The 19751-nt window shown below is 44.2% G+C and overlaps 1 protein-coding gene across 2 annotated transcripts in view; it reads left to right on the plus strand.

Moving 5' to 3' along the window:
• The first annotated feature begins 8032 nt into the window (after positions 1 to 8032).
• grm7 (glutamate metabotropic receptor 7) overlaps positions 8033 to 19751 on the plus strand; it is a 183616-nt gene continuing 171897 nt past the window's right edge. For both annotated transcript variants that reach the window (XM_068594332.1, XM_068594331.1), the window contains exon 1: positions 8033 to 8876. In XM_068594332.1, the coding sequence (XP_068450433.1) occupies positions 8370 to 8876 (507 nt within the window). In that variant the 5' untranslated portion in view covers positions 8033 to 8369. The remainder of the gene's footprint in view (positions 8877 to 19751) is intronic.

Consider the following 19751-nt stretch of genomic DNA (forward strand, 5'->3'; position numbering starts at 1 on the left):
GGCGGTGACACGTTTATTAACATGATGAATGGCTTTTGGACGGGGACATCTTGTACCGCCCCGTGAGAGAAAAGCGTGATTTATGATCGGCTCCGAGTTCTCTGTCAAAAAAAAACAAAACGGGGGAATTATCGGCATTTGAGAATCTCTGTAATACAAATTAATGACGGCGCCGCTGAATTACGTTCCTTAACAGGCTGTTTTTGAAACGTTAATCAATTCGTGACGAAGCCATAACTCCTGCGCGTCTTCCCAGCTTCATAATGAACAACACACACTCAACATCTGGGCGCTTCCACTTCTTTCTTTTATTTCTTTCTTTCTTGGTTCCTCATTTGCAGATTTCATTGGAGAAGATGTGCGCAATCATCTCACTTCATGCCGGGGAGGCCTTCACTTTGTTCCACTGGTGGAGGAAGTATTCAGAATCACAAGTAATAAGTGCCAATACAATCATCTAGTTAAAGTACCAGCAGTAAAAGTATGCCATTATCATCAGCTTCATGTAGTTAAAGTATGAAAGTAACAGGATAAGGAGGAAGAATCGGTTTCATTTTCATTTATATATGAAAGCAGCCGATCTTAAGCTGTGTGTGTGTTTGTATTTGTGTGTGTGTGTGTGTGTGTGTGTGTGTGTGTGTGTAAGAGCGCTGGACGAGACAGCGCTGATTCTTAACCTTAATCTTAAGAGGTTAGTGTTCTCAAGTTAAAGACGTAAGTGTTCAAGGGTTAAAGACGTTAGTGTTCAAGGGTTAAAGACGTTAGTGTTCAAGGGTTAAAGACGTTAGTGTTCAAGGGTTAAAGACGTTAGTGTTCAAGGGTTAAAGACGTTAGTGTTCAAGGGTTAAAGACGTTAGTGTTCAAGGGTTAAAGGTGTTAGTGTTCTAGGGTTAAAGACGTTAGTGTTCTAGGGTTAAAGACGTTAGTGTTCTAGGGTTAAAGACGTTAGTGTTCTAGGGTTAAAGACATCAGTGTTCTAGGGTTAAAGACATCAGTGTTCTAGGGTTAAAGACGTTAGTGTTCTAGGGTTAAAGACATCAGTGTTCTAGGGTTAAAGACATCAGTGTTCTAGGGTTAAAGACGTTAGTGTTCTAGGGTTAAAGACATCAGTGTTCTAGGGTTAAAGATGTTAGTGTTCTAGGGTTAAAGACATCAGTGTTCTAGGGTTAAAGATGTTAGTGTTCTAGGGTTAAAGACATCAGTGTTCTAGGGTTAAAGACGTTAGTGTTCTAGGGTTAAAGACATCAGTGTTCTAGGGTTAAAGACGTTAGTGTTCTAGGGTTAAAGAAGTTAGTGTTCTCGGGTTAAAGACGTTAGTGTTCTAGGGTTAAAGACATCAGTGTTCTAGGGTTAAAGACGTTAGTGTTCTCGGGTTAAAGACGTTAGTGTTCTCGGGTTAAAGACGTTAGTGTTCTAGGGTTAAAGACGTTAGTGTTCTAGGGTTAAAGACGTTAGTGTTCTAGGGTTAAAGACATCAGTGTTCTAGGGTTAAAGATGTTAGTGTTCTAGGGTTAAAGACATCAGTGTTCTAGGGTTAAAGACGTTAGTGTTCTAGGGTTAAAGACATCAGTGTTCTAGGGTTAAAGATGTTAGTGTTCTAGGGTTAAAGACATCAGTGTTCTAGGGTTAAAGACGTTAGTGTTCTAGGGTTAAAGACATCAGTGTTCTAGGGTTAAAGACGTTAGTGTTCTAGGGTTAAAGACGTTAGTGTTCTAGGGTTAAAGACGTTAGTGTTCTCGGGTTAAAGACGTTAGTGTTCTAGGGTTAAAGACATCAGTGTTCTAGGGTTAAAGACGTTAGTGTCCTCGGGTTAAAGACGTTAGTGTTCTAGGGTTAAAGACGTTAGTGTTCTAGGGTTAAAGACGTTAGTGTTCTAGGGTTAAAGACATCAGTGTTCTAGGGTTAAAGACGTTAGTGTTCTAGGGTTAAAGACGTTAGTGTTCTAGGGTTAAAGACGTTAGTGTTCTCGGGTTAAAGACGTTAGTGTTCTCGGGTTAAAGACGTCAGTGTTCTCGGGTTAAAGACGTCAGTGTTCTCGGGTTAAAGACGTCAGTGTTCTCGGGTTAAAGACTTTAGTGTTCTAGGGTTAAAGACGTTAGTGTTCTAGCGTTAAAGACGTCAGTGTCCTAGGGTTAAAGACTTTAGTGTTCTAGGGTTCTGCAGGTATTTTACATTGTTGTATTTGTACTTCTCCTGAAGTAAAGCCTCTCAGTACTTCCTCCATGGCTGCATGAGTTCCATCTGTTTGAACATGAGGCTAAAAGCACCTCCGAGGCCCCGGCACAGAATCGTCAGAGGCGTCGAGCCGCTTACGAACAGAAACAAGCCGTAAACATCCAGATGATAGATAGCACAGACAGTACTCCATGTTTGATAACTTTGGGGAGCATTTACCCCGGAAAGATAAGATAAGAAGTCGCCGGTGGCTCCGCTCCAACGCGGCGCTGCAGCCGCCATCTGATATCAGCCGAGGTCTGCCAGGAAGAGCCGTGTCTACCTCCAGACGCGTGCCGGTGATTAATTATGCTTATTTTTCATTTTCCACTCGTGAAATGTCAGCCGACTGATCAGGTTACAGCCGTAATCATATTTTGAGGGCTCTTTATTCAGACTTATAAGTTATGCATTGAATTAGTGTGCTCGGTGAGAGGCCAGAGCTTCCCTGACCTTCCATTGATAAAGAAAATAAAATAATTGCCAGAATAAGCTGTGATTAAATGCAGGAGCATGAGCAAGTTCAATGGTGCCTCACAGTTTGCAGAATAAATGAAATTATCTTCATTTGGTGCAGGCAGCTAAATCATGAAGAATCACTTCAACGGGGAGTTCGAGTCTGAAGACACAAAGAAAATCTGGAGAGATGTTACAGAGTCGTTCATTATGCTTAGACTCAGCTGCCTCCAGAGATTAAAGGTGCCGTACGAGGAGGAACAGTGTGCGGTTCCACAGAACGACAATAAAAAAGAACGAACGACTGTGTCTTAAGGAATGCGAGTTAGTGATAGGTATTTAGAAAGAGGCCACGGAGACCAGGTGGGAATAAAGCCAGCTGCTCCGCGAGGCTGCACTTCGACACAGCGGTCCTTTTGAGCTACGATGCTACGCTTACATGTTGCCACCTGTCCGTCAAAGGCCTCAGACTTACCGCCTGCTGGGCTGTTTCCATTTTCCCTCGTCAGCTAAGTCACCTGACACAGGTGATCTATAACATCTTTGTGAAGCTTAACAAGATGCACAAGGTGTGTTGTCTGCCCCTCTGGATGGATGGATGGAGAGATAGGTATAGGTAGGTAGGTAGGTGGCTAGGTGATTGCACATTTTATTTGTTTTTGTCTGATGGATTGATCTGGTTTGCTTGAAACATTTCTTCTTTGTGTAAACATACCTGGCAAATAAATAGTTCTGATTCTGATTTATTCTATTTAAAAAAGCACAGATGGAGTCAGTTATTTCAATAAGAATGAACATGTTTTTTTCCTCCAAAGTGGAGTGTGACAATGCAAGTTAGAGAACCACTAGTTTAAAGTTAGTGTAATGGGCAAACATTTAAAAAAAATCCAATAGGGAAAGATCACTCTGTATTTATGTTGCGTGATGAAAGAGGGTTGAACTTTCTGTGTGAACTTTTTTTCCTTAGAACTTTCCTACCTGCCCTTCAAAACCCTCAAGACAGACGAGCCGGATGGATGTCGCCAACAGCGGCTCGATCTATACTCCACCCTCCACTAACTTCTCCCCTTGCAAAGCCGTGATTGAATGAGTGAATGACGCTGTGCGTCATCATCGTAGATCATATCTCACTGCCACATTTCAGGAGGCGGGGACAAAGCAAACTCCTCCATCTGGACACGAAGAGGGAAGGCGCTCGCGTTCCAGGGGCGAGCGGCCAGGTGGGCGAGTCCCTCAAGGACGCTCTTGACGACATGTGTGAAATATGATGGACTCCGCGGTATCAAACACGAGACCTGTCGTTCCCCCTGTAATTGCCGAGACAGCTTATACCGGCTTTGTGAGCAACTGGCAGTGGTGAGCGGGTTCATTATATTCCGTCTGATGGCTCATTTCGCCGTCTGAGTGGAATTCAATGCCACGATTCAATTACCTGGTAATGTGTGAACAAATGTGCACTCGCAGCGATCTTTTTCCCACGAAATCAAAAGGAGAAAATGTTTAGTTTGAGCTTTTGAGAGAAACCGTCGTTTCGTCAAGTGGTTTTGGCTGAGAGAGAGAGAGAGAGAGAGAGAGAGGGAGAGAGCGAGCGAGAGCGTCCTCGGAGACCTTGACTTTGCTCATTCTCGATAAGTCACTCCGCGTGAGACGATCCGCCGAGTTCCTAAAGAGGAAAGAGTCTAAATGAAAGAATGGCCTTGTCCTGTTGTCGCGAACGCCATTAGAGGCTCTTTTTTTGTTTTCCTCCAAGGTCGTCATCACGTCTCTGCAGCGGTTGCACGAACTTTAGAGAGGAAGTTGACATAGTCTTGGTGACGTCACCCATGCCGCCTTGAAGCCTTGAGTTTGGCGATTTTCCTGCCGCCATCTTGGATATTTTGCAACTGATGAACAGAAGTTAGCATATTTGGAAAAGTGACATGCATATGTCTCAGGTGTCGACCTGTCAATCACTCTGTAGCCCCGCCCTAAAGAATCCCCTGCTTTATGGTCCGTTTGACTCTTAATGACCATAATGTACTAAATGCATCCATGAAGTATAGACTTCTATACAACCAGAGTCGCCCTCTGGTGGTCAGTAGAGAGAATGCAGCTTTAACACATGAAGCATAGACTTTCCTTTCTGTGAATATCTATTAAGGAACCTAGGTGGAGACCATACATTGTATCACAACCTAGTCTTCACTTCAATGAATCTGTTTTATTAGAACTACTTATCTACGACGTCCTTATTGCCCTCTGAGGACTTTTGAACACAACAAGAGCTTTAAAGAGTCAGAACACGCCGCTCCAGCGATCCCTTTGACGTCGTCTCTCTCTCTCTCTCTCTTCCTCTCTCTCTCTCGAGGTGAATCCGGGGGCAGGAAGTGCTACATTGGCAAAGACAACAGATCAGAAGAGTGTCAACAGGAATTAGAGGTGTCGGAAACATCTCTGGTGTCGCTGCAGGACGCTGGGGGTCGGCTCAAGCTGCTGCAAGTCACCGCCGAGATCTTTAATGGGACTGAGCTAAGACCAGCATACTGGAGACTGGTCCTAATGGAAATAACGCCGGTAACTACACTGGAGATTGGTCTCAGCTCCAGGTTGTTGGTTCTTTTGACTTTTTTTTTAATCAAAGAAACAAACATTTTACCGCGCGGTTGTTCGTCTTTATTTGTTTTTCAGTTATTGCGAAACAAATTCTGGTTGAGAGAGCGTAAAAAAAATAACTTCAGTCCTCGTTGGTCGGGTTGATTTTAATTGATGGAAGCTCATCAATAAAATGACATCATCAATTAGGATACACACATGTTGCACCTTCAGGAGGCTCTTGTTTCTTGGTTGGGCTCTAATATGGTTATGAATATATGGTAATAGGGTTCAAATATGATCTAGATCATATTTGAACTCTAACCCTAGAGTTCTACATCTCATATGACCACGATGTGATTACCAGACGCTGTTGTGCTTGATCTCTAACGAAGTTTGAGACACTTGTACTTGTCATAAAATGATCTAGATTGATGTATCACCTCCAACACTCTCGTACGGTTAAAGGAAAGTGACTTTGACTTAAATCAGTCGTTGTAAAGGGGACTTGAGTGTTTTAGTGAAACGGTATAGTCGCGTAGTCATTTTAAGAAGCCTGCGGATTTATTCTAACTTGACAATCTTTTTAAAAAAAGTCTGCAGTAGGTTTCTCCTTACGAGGGTTACGGTATTTTAACAAGCTAAATGAATTAAATCTAAACTCTGGATGAGGAGATGGCACAGTTTTAGTTTTGAAAAAACACATAAGGCTAGCGTAGCATCAATGTTTCCAAATAATATGATCCAATTCATGGGTATGACTCCCTGAGGAAAACGTGTATTTGCAGACATCTAAACATGGAAACACAGCAGCTTCGCGTGAATCATGTGATGTATAACACTTGATATGACGATAGGTGTAACTGATTAGCATAAATAATAACTGATCCTCATATCCGCTTTGAGTTTTGAAAAACGAGCGGCTCTCTTTTGTTTTCGCACTGCGAGCCACTAAATCTTTAATGCGACTCCGTTGTTAATGAATCAGTCATTCAGACTTTGACCGGAGCAGATTTCACCATTACCGCATCTCCATTGTCTTTCTATTGTCTCTCTCCGTTGTCTCTCTCCATTGTCTCTCGACCGCTCTCAACGCGGCGACTTCTCTAGCTAACGGTGCCGACCGCGCAGACCACGGTTAACGCCGCTAACGGAGCTAACGGCGTTTACCTGAGAGCGGATGGGAGGCCGTTACCGCCTCGCTGGCTCTCGACACCGCCGAGTCTTTTAGGTTTTTAATAAAAAATACTTTTAACTTTGTCATTTAAAACGAGGAAATCAAAAGTTCTGTTCGAGAAATGTTGACTTGAGCTACTAGTACTGCTACTACTACTAATACTACCACTAATACTACCACTACTAATAGTATTCCTCATACTACGAGTAGTACTACTATACCACTACGAGTACTGCTACTGGTACTGCTACTACCGCTACTAGTAGTACTGCTACTACTACCACTACTACTACTCGTACTGCTACTACCACTACGACTAGTACTGCTACTTACTACTACTACTACTAATAGTACTGCTACTACTACTACTAGTCGTAGTACTACTATACCACTACTAGTACTACTACTAGGCTATACCTTAAATACATCTAATGTCATTCATTGATTTTTTTTCTGGTTTATCATTCAACAGTTTTGACGACCACATTTATTATTATTAATAATAATAATTAGTAATTTAAGCATCCCATATTATTATTGTATGGATTCACAGGAATTCTTTGAAACATGATGATGATGATGATGATGAATAATTAGATGCAGAACAGGATGAAGCATTATGTTGTGTTTATAAAAGTCTGATGATGAAACATTAAAATCATTTCATATTTCATTATGTTGAATGCACTCATTCATAACAACAAAAGGCGTTTTCCATTTAATAAAATCTGTGTGTGTGTGTGTGTGTGTGTGTGTGTGTGTGTGTTTGAGGCAATTGTTTTGGCACCTTTGATAATTGCAGGAATGCGCGGGGGTGGAGTGTGTGTTAGAGAGGGAGAGGGAGAGAGAGAGAGAGAGAGGGAGGAGGGAGAGAGAGAGAGAGGGAGAGAGGGAGAGAGAGGGGGAGAGGGGGAGAGGGGGAGAGAGAGAGAGAGAGAGAGAGAGAGAGAGAGAGAGAGAGAGAGAGAGAGAGAGAGAGAGAGAGAGAGAGAGAGAGAGGTGGGGGGGAAGTCCTCGCGCTTGGTTTCGTTCATCGTGACAGTTTCTGCGCAGGAAGACAACACAACACACTGCTCTTCCTCCTCTTCTTCTTCCTTTTCTTCTCCCTTCTCTTATTCTCTTCTTCTTCATCATCTTCCTCGCGCATCGCCTGGCTGCAGGTGTTTCGGACAGTGGGGGGTGTCTCGTCTCGTGCAGGGTTCACTCCCCCCCCCCCCCCCCCCCTCTCTCTCTCTCTCTCTCTCTCTCTCTCTCTCTCTCTCTCTCTCTCTCTCTCTCTCTCTCTCTCTCTCTCTCTCTCTCTCTCCTCCTCTTCGCGCTTCTCTCCTCCTGGTCCTCCAGGCTCTCTCTTTCTCTCTCTCTTCTCTTCTCTCTTCGCGAGGTGGAAACTACACTGAACCCGTGTGATGCCCTTCTGCTGGCGGGACCACATGTTATCACTGTGAAGAAGATGATGAAGATGATTTTATTTTCCTGAAGCATGACATCAGCGCGGGGCGCGGGCTGGAGGTTCTTCACACGGAGCCGGAATACGAAGCTGCTGCTCCCTCTGTGAACACACCGGGCTCTCCCTCCTCTTCTTCTTCTTCATCCTCTACTTCTTCTTCTCCTCCTCCTCTGAACATCCCGCGATGTGTTCCTCCGGAGCAACAAGCGGCCGTGGCTGCGCGCGGCAGCAGCCGCAGCTCTGCGCACTCTTCGCGGGGGACGAGTCTGTGAGGCTGGCGTGCGTTTGCGTGTTTGTGTCTGTGTGCGCGTGACGGGGCTTGCACACACCTGCGGGATTACAACACACCCACGGACCCCACGACACCTGGCCCCTCCCCCTCCCTCACACTCTCCGTGTTCTCTACTTGGAATAAACTCGACTACCGGATCCGTAAAAAAAAAAAGTCCCAGGAGCGAGCCCCGGTCCTCCCGGCTCTCTTAGTCCGGGTTTCGGGTCCTCATCATGGGCACGCACCCGCAGCTGAGACCGGCCGTCCCGCTCCGCGTGCTGTGGATGGTGCACGCGCTCCTGGACCTGCACCTGGCCGGCTCCCAGGAGATTTACGCGCCGCACTCCATCCGCGTGGAGGGCGACGTGACGCTGGGGGGTCTGTTCCCCGTGCACGCGCGCGGCTACCCCGGGACTCCGTGCGGGGACATCAAGAAGGAGAACGGCATCCACCGGCTGGAGGCCATGATGTACGCGCTGGACCAGATCAACGGCGACGAGGAGCTGCTGCCCAACGTCACGCTGGGCGCGCGCATCCTGGACACGTGCTCGCGGGACACGTACGCGCTGGAGCAGTCGCTGACCTTCGTGCAGGCGCTCATCCAGAAGGACACGTCCGACGTGCGCTGCACCAACGGGGAGCCGCCGCTGTTCGTGAAGCCCGAGAAGGTGGTGGGGGTCGTGGGCGCGTCCGCGAGCTCCGTGTCCATCATGGTGGCCAACATCCTGCGGCTCTTCCAGGTGAGAGGGGGGAGGGGCACGCGCACCCCAGCGCGCGCGCGCGCTGGGGTGATTAGATAGCTTCATCATTATCATCCTCTTCATCACTATCATCTGTTACGTAACCGCGCGCTCCTCACCTGTGTGTGTGCGTGTGTATGTGTGTGTATGTGTGTGTGTGTGTGTGTGTGTGTGCGCGCGCGCGCGCGTGACTGACAGCTGCAACTTTACAAACTTCAACTCACTTTTATCAGTTCTTGGTGTGTGTGTGTGTGTGTGTGTGTGGGTGTGTGTGGTTCTTGCTATGAGACCTGTGCGTGTTGTTGTGGGACGTGTGTGTGTGTGTGTGTGTGTGTGTGTGTGTGTGTGTGTGTGTGTGTGTGACGGCAGCCAGAGGAAGCTGGACAGACCTCATGACGTTCTGCTCCTCGTGTTCCAGTCATCATTTTAACCCCAAATGAGTTCTAATACTTCTGTTATTTTATACAAATTTATTCAGAATTTTCTTGGTAATAAAATGTATATTTTCAAATCAATCACTTTTGTACCATATTGTGATCTCAAAACTATGAACATCCAGCATGACATGAGCAAAAGTCACCAACAATGCCTCTTGGTCTACTAATTGTTCAACCTGTGTGGTTCAGGGCCTTAACAAGAACCCACATACAAAAAACACACATTTATGGAAATATAAGGACCTAAAGAATCAGAATCTGCAACAAGAATCACAATAAAACAAAGCAGTGGCCTGTTAGGAAGGAGTTTCAGTCATAAAACTGTGTTGTTTTGTTCATAAATGTAGAAATTACGTATTTTATGCCAAAAGATTGTCTGAATGGGGCATGCTGGGTACTATTACAGGTTATAAGGATATTTGTTTAAACCGTTACGGGAGTGTAGAAATCCATGAAGATAATTACGTTTCCATTTTTAAAAACGAGATGATTTTTTTAGTGAAAGCGGCTCCAGGTTATTAATAAAAAAGTGTTGTTTGGCTGCTTTTGGGTTTAGTTTCACTTCATTTCTGGTTTCACAGGATGAGCCAGCTGTCGGTCTGTGGAGCGTTTCTATTGCAAGAATGTGTTCACGCCGGCCTCTGGGAAAAGACTTCTGATCCCAGAGAAAGTTTATTTCTATTTGTTGCTTTTACTGGAAAACTAACCTCACACCTCCTGGAGGGAGAGGGAGGGTGAGAGAGGGAGGGAGGGAGAGAGAGAGAGGGGGAGAGAGGTCTGCTTGATGTGAGCAAACACTCAGGATATATGAAATGAGAGTGAAAAAAAAAATCAGGATATGAACGATCACCAAAACTCCAGATGTTTCTTTTTTTTTTTTTAATTAACTTTGAGAGTTCCCACTCGTGCCAAGGCAAAAAAAAAAAAAATCACCTTTCGAGAAAATAAACAGAAATTTCACTGAAAAACTCTGAATGGAATGAATCACCAACACGTCGTCACTCCATGAAGCCACTGCGGATTCATCCTGACAAGTTAGATATGTCAGATATGAGGAAATAGATATGAAGATATGGATATGAATACATGGAAGGGAGCGGCTGCTTTCCGCCTCGTTTTATCGCAGCATTAGACAGAAAGAGACGAGCTTGATCCTCGGCCCCCTGATGGAGGACTCATCTGTTCACAGCTGCTTCCCTCCATCACATGCTGATGTCCCTCATGGACGAGTCGCTCTGCAGCACAAACATTCACTCTGAACACACGTTTCAATTTCAATAATATTAACAATAATGATGATGATAATGATGGGAATAACACGTATTTGTTCGGTGCTTTAAATGTCTCTAAAATCACTGAGAATGTCACTGTGTGTGTTCATGTTTCACGATTGCTTGTTTCGTCAATGAAATGTCAAAAAGTACAGTACTGACGATGAGTAAAAGCCATTAAGAAGGCAAATTAAAAGATGCCACGTTGTACCGGCAACACATTGTACCTGCAACACGTTGTACCTGTAACACATTGTACCTGCAACACATTGTACCTGCAACACATTGTACCTGCAACACATTGTACCTGCAACACATTGTACCGGTTTTCCGACACAATCAGGCTGTTCAGGGCCCAGATAAGGCGACGTCTGGAGCGGTACCCAAATGTCCTTCCTTCCTGCTGCCGTCAGGCTGCACAACCAGATGAGCTGCCAGCAGACCACAAACACACTGCAACCTGTGCAATATAAATACACCATGCAGAAAAAGTGTCAAAAAGTAGTGCCGACGGGTAAAAGTGTGTCTGTTCATTTTTCATAATCAATGGTTAATAGTTAAACGACTTGATTTTTAAAGATGTCTGTGACGGGACGCCTTTAGTTTTGACATCCTGTGACATTTTATCGACAATATAATCCCTCATTTGCCTCTGTTTCGTCTTCGTCTCTCGTGTTAAGGAGTCAAAGCGCGGCGGCAGCAGAGTGCCGGTCGAGCGCCGCAGGCTTCCCGCGAGTGGGCGTTGGGTTGGTAATGGGAGCGAGTGGGAGGGCTGACGGGAGGCCGCAGATCATTAGGTACATACGCTTTATTATGAGGCCGCCATACGGGACGCGCTCATTTTAATAATGGACCATCGGTGCTTTTAGCAACAGAAAAACACAAACAAACAACACAAAGAACGAGGACGTTGACTTCATGGAGCGCTTTTTGCACATGAGCTGCTAACCCTGCATATATCTTTCTTTTTTTAAATACATTTATTTATATATATATATATATATATATATATATATATATATATATATATATATATATATATATATATATATATATATACTGTATCTCTGACATTTCACAAACAAAAAAAATACTATTAAAAAAATACTGATATATAATGATAATGAAATCAGCATTGGTGCAGCCGGTAGGAGACGATATGTTGGATCAGTATGTCATGAAATATGAGTTAATATCATCAGAGCTAAAAAACAAACAAACATACTAATGCAGATTGAATGAGTCATGAAAAAAACAGTAGATTTTAAATTCAAACTAATTTTACAAGGTTCTTTCTGTACACAGATAAAAAAATATGACTAATGAGCCAACTTAATTAGTAATAACGGCTGCTCCGATGTGAAACATTACAAAATCATTAAGAAGGCAAACAAAAAGATGAAAGGTGCCTTGTTGCTGTGTGCGAAACATCTTAAATGAGACCAAACACATTGTACTGGTGCCACATTGTACTGGTACCACATCGACTGGTACCACATTGTACTGGTACTGATCCCCAAAAAAATACTGTTTTTACTGCTGTTTATTATTTATTTTACTTGTTTTTTGCTTTCTCTTTGCTGCTGTAATCCTGTAAATTTCCCTGCCGCGGGACTAATGAAGGAATATTTAATCTCATTTTATCTTATAACAGCCATGAACCCTCAGCTAATATCCAGCGTATTAAAACGATACAACACAAAGTAACTACGATCCGATGAGTTTATGTTGGAGTTTCTTTACTTTCATTTGACCACACCTGAGGAGAAAAACAGTGTTTTTATTAACAGACTCTCTCTCTTTTAACTCTCCTGAACAATTCACCCTCTCTCCGCTCTCTGTGCTGGGACTTGAACCCCTGGGGTTTCCTTCAGGCTGAGCCCGGAGCCGCAGCTGCAGAGAGACAAAAAAAAAACACTGATGGGTCCGCGAGCGGCCGAGTCTTTGGGAGGTTGACTTTGCATAAGAAGGGGAGAATTTAAAAACGCGAGTCGGCTCTTCATTTAAAACCACAGCCAATCCCGTTAGCCGGTCCCGTTAGCCAATCCCGTTAGCCGGTCCCGTTGGCCACTGTTAGCTGATCCCGTCAGTCGGTCCCGTCGGCCGGTCCCGTTAGCCGGTCCCGTTGGCCTCCGTTAGCCAGTCCCGTTAGCCGGAGCGGCTCCGGATGATGACGTGGCCGCCCCGTCTCACATGGAGACTCATTCAGAACGGCTCAGAAGTGCTAAATATCAGACCTGGGTCAAACGTTCTTTGCATAATTCTGTGTGAAATATCCGACGTGTGAGTAATTTCCGCATGAATATTGAGCAGCGTGCGGTTTTAGCCCATTTAAATAAAAAAAAAAGAGTCAGTGCAGTTCAATCTGCCGCTTATGTCACCGTGGATGAGAGACCCCGCGGGGCCAATCCCCGGCGGGAGTCCCGTCGGCGCTCCGGTTTCCTCGCACGGGGCCGGCGGTAAATGCAGGTCAGGAGGAGCAGAACAAATAAATGTAACGGGCTTGAAAAGAGGGCAAGGTTGTGGTTGTTGTCCTGTTGTTGCGTTGTCGTCGTCCTACGTCGTAGCAGATCAGAGTTTTGCTGTACAAATCCAAATCCATTGCGCTTCCACATTTTCACATGAGTAAATAGCTTCACTTCGGCTCACATCAGTGGAGCAGAAACACAGCAACTGGGAGAGCGAAGCACCATCAGCCCTTCAGAATAAAAGCTTAAAGCTCTTTCAACATCACGAGGAAGCTCACGTTAGCTAAACTGTGCATTACGGTAAGGCACATTTTAGCTAACATGAGCTTCCTTGTGATGTCATTTAATTGAAACGCCCTGTCTTTCAGTCCTTCATTGACCACGAGACAGCTGAGAGTGCCAGTGCAAAGGGGACTTGCATGAATATATTATATAAGCAGTATCAGCATCTGAGTGGGTTTTATTGGGCGATCTGTCTCCTCTGATGGACGGGTGAAGGTTATTTCCTCGTAACGCTCACAAGAGGCTGCAGCTTCCTCTTTGAGCCTGACTAAGAATCAGTAGTTCATGAATTATTGAACAGGTGACTAAAATTTGAATTGGATTGATGTGAAACACCTGGACTCACCGCAGCACCGGCTGCTTCGCAAAAAAAAAAAGGCTTTGCCACTTTCTGGGACTTTATTTTTGGAAACCACATAAACTCATAATTCTTGGACGCGCTTTGTTTCTTCTTCCCCTGACCTATATTCATTGAAGTGCCTCGACGGGGAGCGCTGACTCACCAAAAACTATACACGCCTGCGCTTCGTTGTAGACGGCGGCACCTCGGAGCTGCCTTTCATTGCTCTCCAGGTGGGAAGCCAAGCGGCGCCGCAGAGCCGGACGTTGAGGGGAAGCGGCGGGAAAACGCGTTTTTTGGTCACGACGAAACAAAATTGGCAGCTGTGTCGAAACCCTGAGTAACTTCGGCCGCTTTCATCGCACATGAAACTCCTGTTTGGAGCCTGAAGGGAAGTTTTTTTTCTTCTTAATATCTTAGCTCAATTTGTCGCCGTTTGCTGGGAGAGAAGAAAAGAGACGCATTAATAAATACTTTTCCAAAAAGGTACAAAACTATTTTCCCATGAGGCAAAACAAGCGGCATTAAAAGTAGGATCCGATATTATTATTCTGTGCATCACAATGTTGTGGTAATGAAGATCTGTGGAACAAATCATGTTATCATCCAATATTATAGTCCAAGTCCACGCTTTTCATTATAACTGCAGAGAGATTATTTCTGCTGTTGTTTTAGAGAAGTCAGAACGAAGAGGAAAAAAGACTTCTGCAGGTCTTCCAGACGCCTTGAATCTAGTTTGCTTTATGCTGCGTTCACATCAAAAGAGTTGCGAATTTTTACAACGCTTTTATTTCACGATTTTATGTGGTGAATTCGACTTGTTCGCCTTTTCGCGGAGGAAAGAGGGCGCGGCTCTTCCGTGGCTTCACTCCGTGAAAACAGTTACCGTTTCAGCCATCCACCATTGAAATAACCACGAGTTCTGCTTTATACTTGTTGTGGCATATTTGCAAACCCGAATAACTCCCAAATCTTTTGCTGTGAACGCACCATTACAATGCCATGTAAGGTATTGAAAAAGCCTCAAATTTTCATTTATTTATTTACAAATATTGTGTTTGCAGTGAGGGTCTGCGCTGTTTTCGCATCAAAGTGCAGGGACTGTTGTGAACGGGGCACTAAGCTGCTGGAGGCTCTGAATCATGTGTTCGGGAAGTGGGCGGAGTCATCTTGACAATTTGTGGACTCGTTTTGAAGCCTCTGGTTCGTCATCTTGGCCGTCGCCATGTTTTTTTTTTGGGCTATCGCCCGGTCTGTTATTGATCATGTCCAACTTGTACTTTTGTGGGCGGAGCTCAATCAGACATTTTTAGGCGACCAAAATGTTTCAATTACCTTTCATGAAGTGAAAACACGACCTGTCAATCACCTTGTAACCCCGCCTCTAAAGCATACCCTGCTATACGGTCTGTTTGATGCTAAACGGTACCACAACTTATAGTACATGAACATCGTGCTGTATTGAATGTCGCCCTCCTGGATGCCATTTGAAAGAACTTTCCAAAAGCGAAGGTTTTGACGCCTAGTTCTGTCTCCATTGACCAGTATGACGAAAGTACGACATCAGATTTACAAAAGGTGTTAAAAGTCGTAAAGTAGTGATACATTCTGCATAAACTCTGGACTAAGCAGCCTTTCTCAGGTTTACATTAGAAATATTTTCCGTGGCACAGTCTCAGTCAAACCCTCTGAGCGCGCACAGCCACACAGGCCCGTCTATTACCGGCAGAATAAAAGCTCCTGTGGGTCCGGACACGACTCAGACTCTGTTTCCTGTGTTGGTTGGGGCGCTTTTGGATTAAAACGCCTTGTTTTGCTGCCAGTTGGTCAGGATTCCACATGGATGCAGGTTTGGGCTCCAATCTCTTTAGTTCTGAGTGTTTTTTTTTTCTTTTCTCCATCCTTAAGCTTAAATTGAGCCAATTAACTGTCACCAAGGGGATTGACTAAAGCTCGACACTCTCCTATCTTTTCTTCTTCAAGCGCATATTATATGACTGTCCATGGATTTAGAGAATGAAATCCTGTATTCAAAGACAACTTGAGAATCACTCTTAATGGAGGAGAAGCATCTCAATTAAACCACAATCCTGAAGCACTCACCCTGAAACACTGACATCTTTAACCCTTGAACACTAACATCTTTAACCCTAGACCACTAACGTCTTTAACCCTAGAACACTAACGTCTTTAACCCTAGACCACTAACATCTTTAACCCTAGAACACTGACGCCTTTAACCCTTAAACATTATGGTTTAATGAGAAGTTCTACAGGGTAAAATAAACGAAGCGTACTTGAACTTGCCTTGTATTGTTGTATTTAATATATGTTGATAAAAAATATATTTCGTCAGGTACATTATATTGGGTGAAATGTACCCGATGTCAGCGATGGCGTTAATATTTTTAATGTTAGTGTTCTAGGGTTAAAGACGTTATTGTAAATACGACAGCAACAAGGCTGCATCAGGAAAATGAAGCTTCTGCAAAGCTCTGACCTACAGTATGACAAGTTATTTATATATATATATATATATATATATATATATATATATATATATATATATATATATATATATATATAGTTTAGTCTTGCTGCTACATAAAAGCATGACCCCAGGTGCAGGACAGCGTTTGATTTCGGGTGACCACCCATGGTTTTCAGAAGCTCAGCTTGGAGTGTTCAAAGTAAAGTGGTGTGCTGCCCCCTTGAGGGCAGGTAGGGTCACGTGGGGTCGTCTGTGCTGGGCAGGAAAAAAAGCCCGTCTCTGGCAAAGCCCGTCATCTGAGAGCTCGCCACAGGTTGGATTGCCTGTGTCCCGAGAAAAAAATAAAAAAGATAAACTCAAATGGATGTTAAAGATCAAGGTTCACACCGGCAGGTCCGGCTTTGAGTTTGTGGATTTCAGAGAAGCGCTTGGTGGCGATGGCGCAGAATTCCTCCTGGGCTCAGACCAGAACAGAGACATACTCTCACTCGCTAGTCTGGGTCTTACCAGCTGGATGTTCCTCTGAAGTCGAGGCCTTCAGGATGTATGGACCACTTAGCTGACTGGGATCATGGGGACTGAGGTCATTTTCTCGATTTTATACAATTTCATAAATTTACCTTTAAAAGGCACTTGCATATAAGATACATACCCATGTGTTGCATCAAAAATAGCAGAACAATCTCAGCTCTCTAGATAATGAGGCACCATTATCATAAGGCACACGTTTAAAGAAAAAATATGGCCCTAAAGCCCCCCCAAAAAATCTCAATTTTGGAAATTCTTCATATCTCTTAACTTTACTCATGTGGACGAACTGTTTTGGTGATGGACCTTGGTTTGCCAAAGATCTTCGGTTCACAAAAGCAGTGAAATATATGAATACATTGGTAAATAAATGTCTAGAACTAAATTTCGTATTTCGTTTTTTTCAGTAGGAATGATAAAATGGGACTGAGAAATGACTTCATACTGAAGGTAAATCTTCATGGGGTGTATGCAAATGAAAAAAAAGACCATTACAAGATGTTTTTCTTTTCAAATAAAATATGTAGTATACATCATATTTGCAGAATATGCATGTTCAGAAATAGAAAACCGACCCAGGCTGTTCACATGTCGTCCTCTGTTGCGGATGTAAACCAGCCAGACTGAACTGGTGCGACTGGACAAACCCAGTCGAGCTCTCCCAGTAAACAGAAACGCGGAGCTCCAATCGACCACATTACGTTTGAGCGATGGCCGCCGCGGGCCGCTGGAGGTGACTCTGTGCAAAACACAGCGACGGGCCTCCTGCCAATTCACGGCGGTAACGAGCCACGGAGGTGTTTTTCTGGCACATTATGTTTTCAAATGACTCTCAATCAGAGATATGAAACGCTACAGAGCGGCCAAAAGAGCCAGGAGACTGGCCAGCCCTGTCGCTCTGGATGCCGCTCCATGCTCGACCCGCTGTAGTAGTAGTAGTACTTGAGACAGATGTGGGGGGGGGGGAGATTAATCTGGTTTGTCGAGCTGTCAATCACTGATGGAGACGCTTGTGAAGTTGTCAAAGCGCTGATCAAAAATGAATGAAGATGCTGCTTTTGCCTCTTTCTCGCCTCGGATGTTTCCATAAACATAAACATACATATGATATGATATCACGGCTGACAGCCAGGAGATTATGAGTGAGTGAATGGCGGGATGAAAATATGAAGCTAGAGCTGTGTACGCTAACGCCAGCATGCTAACTCGCTCACAAGGACGAGGCTAACTTGCTTCAAAATGTTTAGCATGTTCACAATCTTAGTTTAGCGTGTTTACTAGTACTAAAGAAAGTACAGCTAGTATGTATTTATTTGTATTGAGTCGTATTGTGTTGCATTGTGCGGTACAGTGTTGAGCTAACATTGAAGTGGAAACTGAAATGTTAGTGTGCGCTGTCCCTGGTAAATAAATAATTGTAATAATTGTAATTGCTGATTGTAGAAGCCCACTGAAGGCGCTAAAGGGAAAGTCAGAGGATCACCAAAGTCAAGAGGCTTCCTCCCCGTGACGTGAACGTCTGAGTGTAATTTCATGGCTATCCATCGAGTAGATGTTGAAATGTTCACGGTCTGGACTAAAGTTCTGGACGACTGAACCGACAAATGAACGCCGACAGACAAACATCGCCGTCCCTGTAGCCGCGCCGCTAGCATGGCTACAAGGTGCTTGGGTTCAGGAACAGAAGAATAATAGCAGCCAACATTTCAGCTCCATGACTGTCAGTGCTGCTCAGATTGCTTGACTGATTCACTGAAGCTCTGTTGCCCAAGGTACACAGTTGCTCTACTTTCGACTTCTTTAGAGTGTTGTTGACTTCCTGAACTGATGAACCCAAATGAAATCCCACAAACTCTTCCCACAGATATTTACGAGGAGATTGAGACCATAAACTCATGTTTACAATGTTTACTGAAGGAATAAATGACGAGAGAAGTAAAGTCATTTATATAGACTTCTATACAAGAGAATGCAGCTTTAACACATGAAGCATAGACTTCTATACAACCAGATGAGTCGCCCCCTGGTGGTCAGTAGAGAGAAAGCAGCTTTAACATGAAGCATAGACTTCTATACAACCAGATGAGTTGTCCCCTGGTGGTCAGTAGAGAGAAAGCAGCATTAACATAAAGCATAGACTTCTATACAACCAGATGAGTCGCCCCCTGGTGGTCAGGAGAGAGAATGCAGCTTTAACACATGAAGCATAGACTTCTATACAACCAGAGGAGTTGCCCCCTGGTGGTCAGTAGAGAGAAAGCAGCTTTAACATGAAGCATAGACTTCTATACAACCAGATGAGTTGTCCCCTGGTGGTCAGTAGAGAGAAAGCAGCATTAACATAAAGCATAGACTTCTATACAACCAGATGAGTCGCCCCCTGGTGGTCAGGAGAGAGAATGCAGCTTTAACACCTGAAGCGTAGACTTCTATACAACCAGAGGAGTCGCCCTGGTGGTCAGTAGATACAATGCTTTAGTTTAAGCCCTGATGCGTTGGCTTCACTTTGCATAACCAGTTGTTGCCACCTGGATAAAACTGGTATTACTGGCTCAGCCAGTGAACTGCAGAGTTTTTTTTGCCATCTGGCAGCTGAGAAAAAGTAGTTTGTCCATGTTGCAAACAGCCAGGGCAGCAGTAGTGTGCACCCGGTGTGAACGGCGGGAGCACTACAGTGAATTAATCTGCATGTAAGACAAAGAACAAAGCATGAAAGAGCACCACAGAAGCCATTGTTATTTTCTTTAATTCGGTCCCAACAGATATGCAGAATAATCACCTGGGACCGAACCCCGGCTCCACGGTCTAATTAACGATTTCATTATTTCTATGAGTCACTTCTATGTTTCTTTTTTTCGGTCTCGTTCGCTCATTATACAGTGATGTCATTATAATTTCACCCCTTTATTCTTCTCATCCAGTGTTCGTTCATGAGGCTTTTTAGAACTATTTATGTAACCAATGTTTTCTCGAGCATATTATTCTTCGGTTCACCACATTGGCGCAGACTCAAAGTTTCAAGTATAGACTTCTATACAACCAGAGGAGTCACCCCCTG

Source organism: Clinocottus analis, unplaced genomic scaffold (assembly GCF_023055335.1).
Source record: "Clinocottus analis isolate CAN_PGR_092001 unplaced genomic scaffold, fCliAna1.0.p SCAF_3, whole genome shotgun sequence".
In the NCBI taxonomy this organism is placed as follows: Eukaryota; Metazoa; Chordata; class Actinopteri; order Perciformes; family Cottidae; genus Clinocottus; species Clinocottus analis.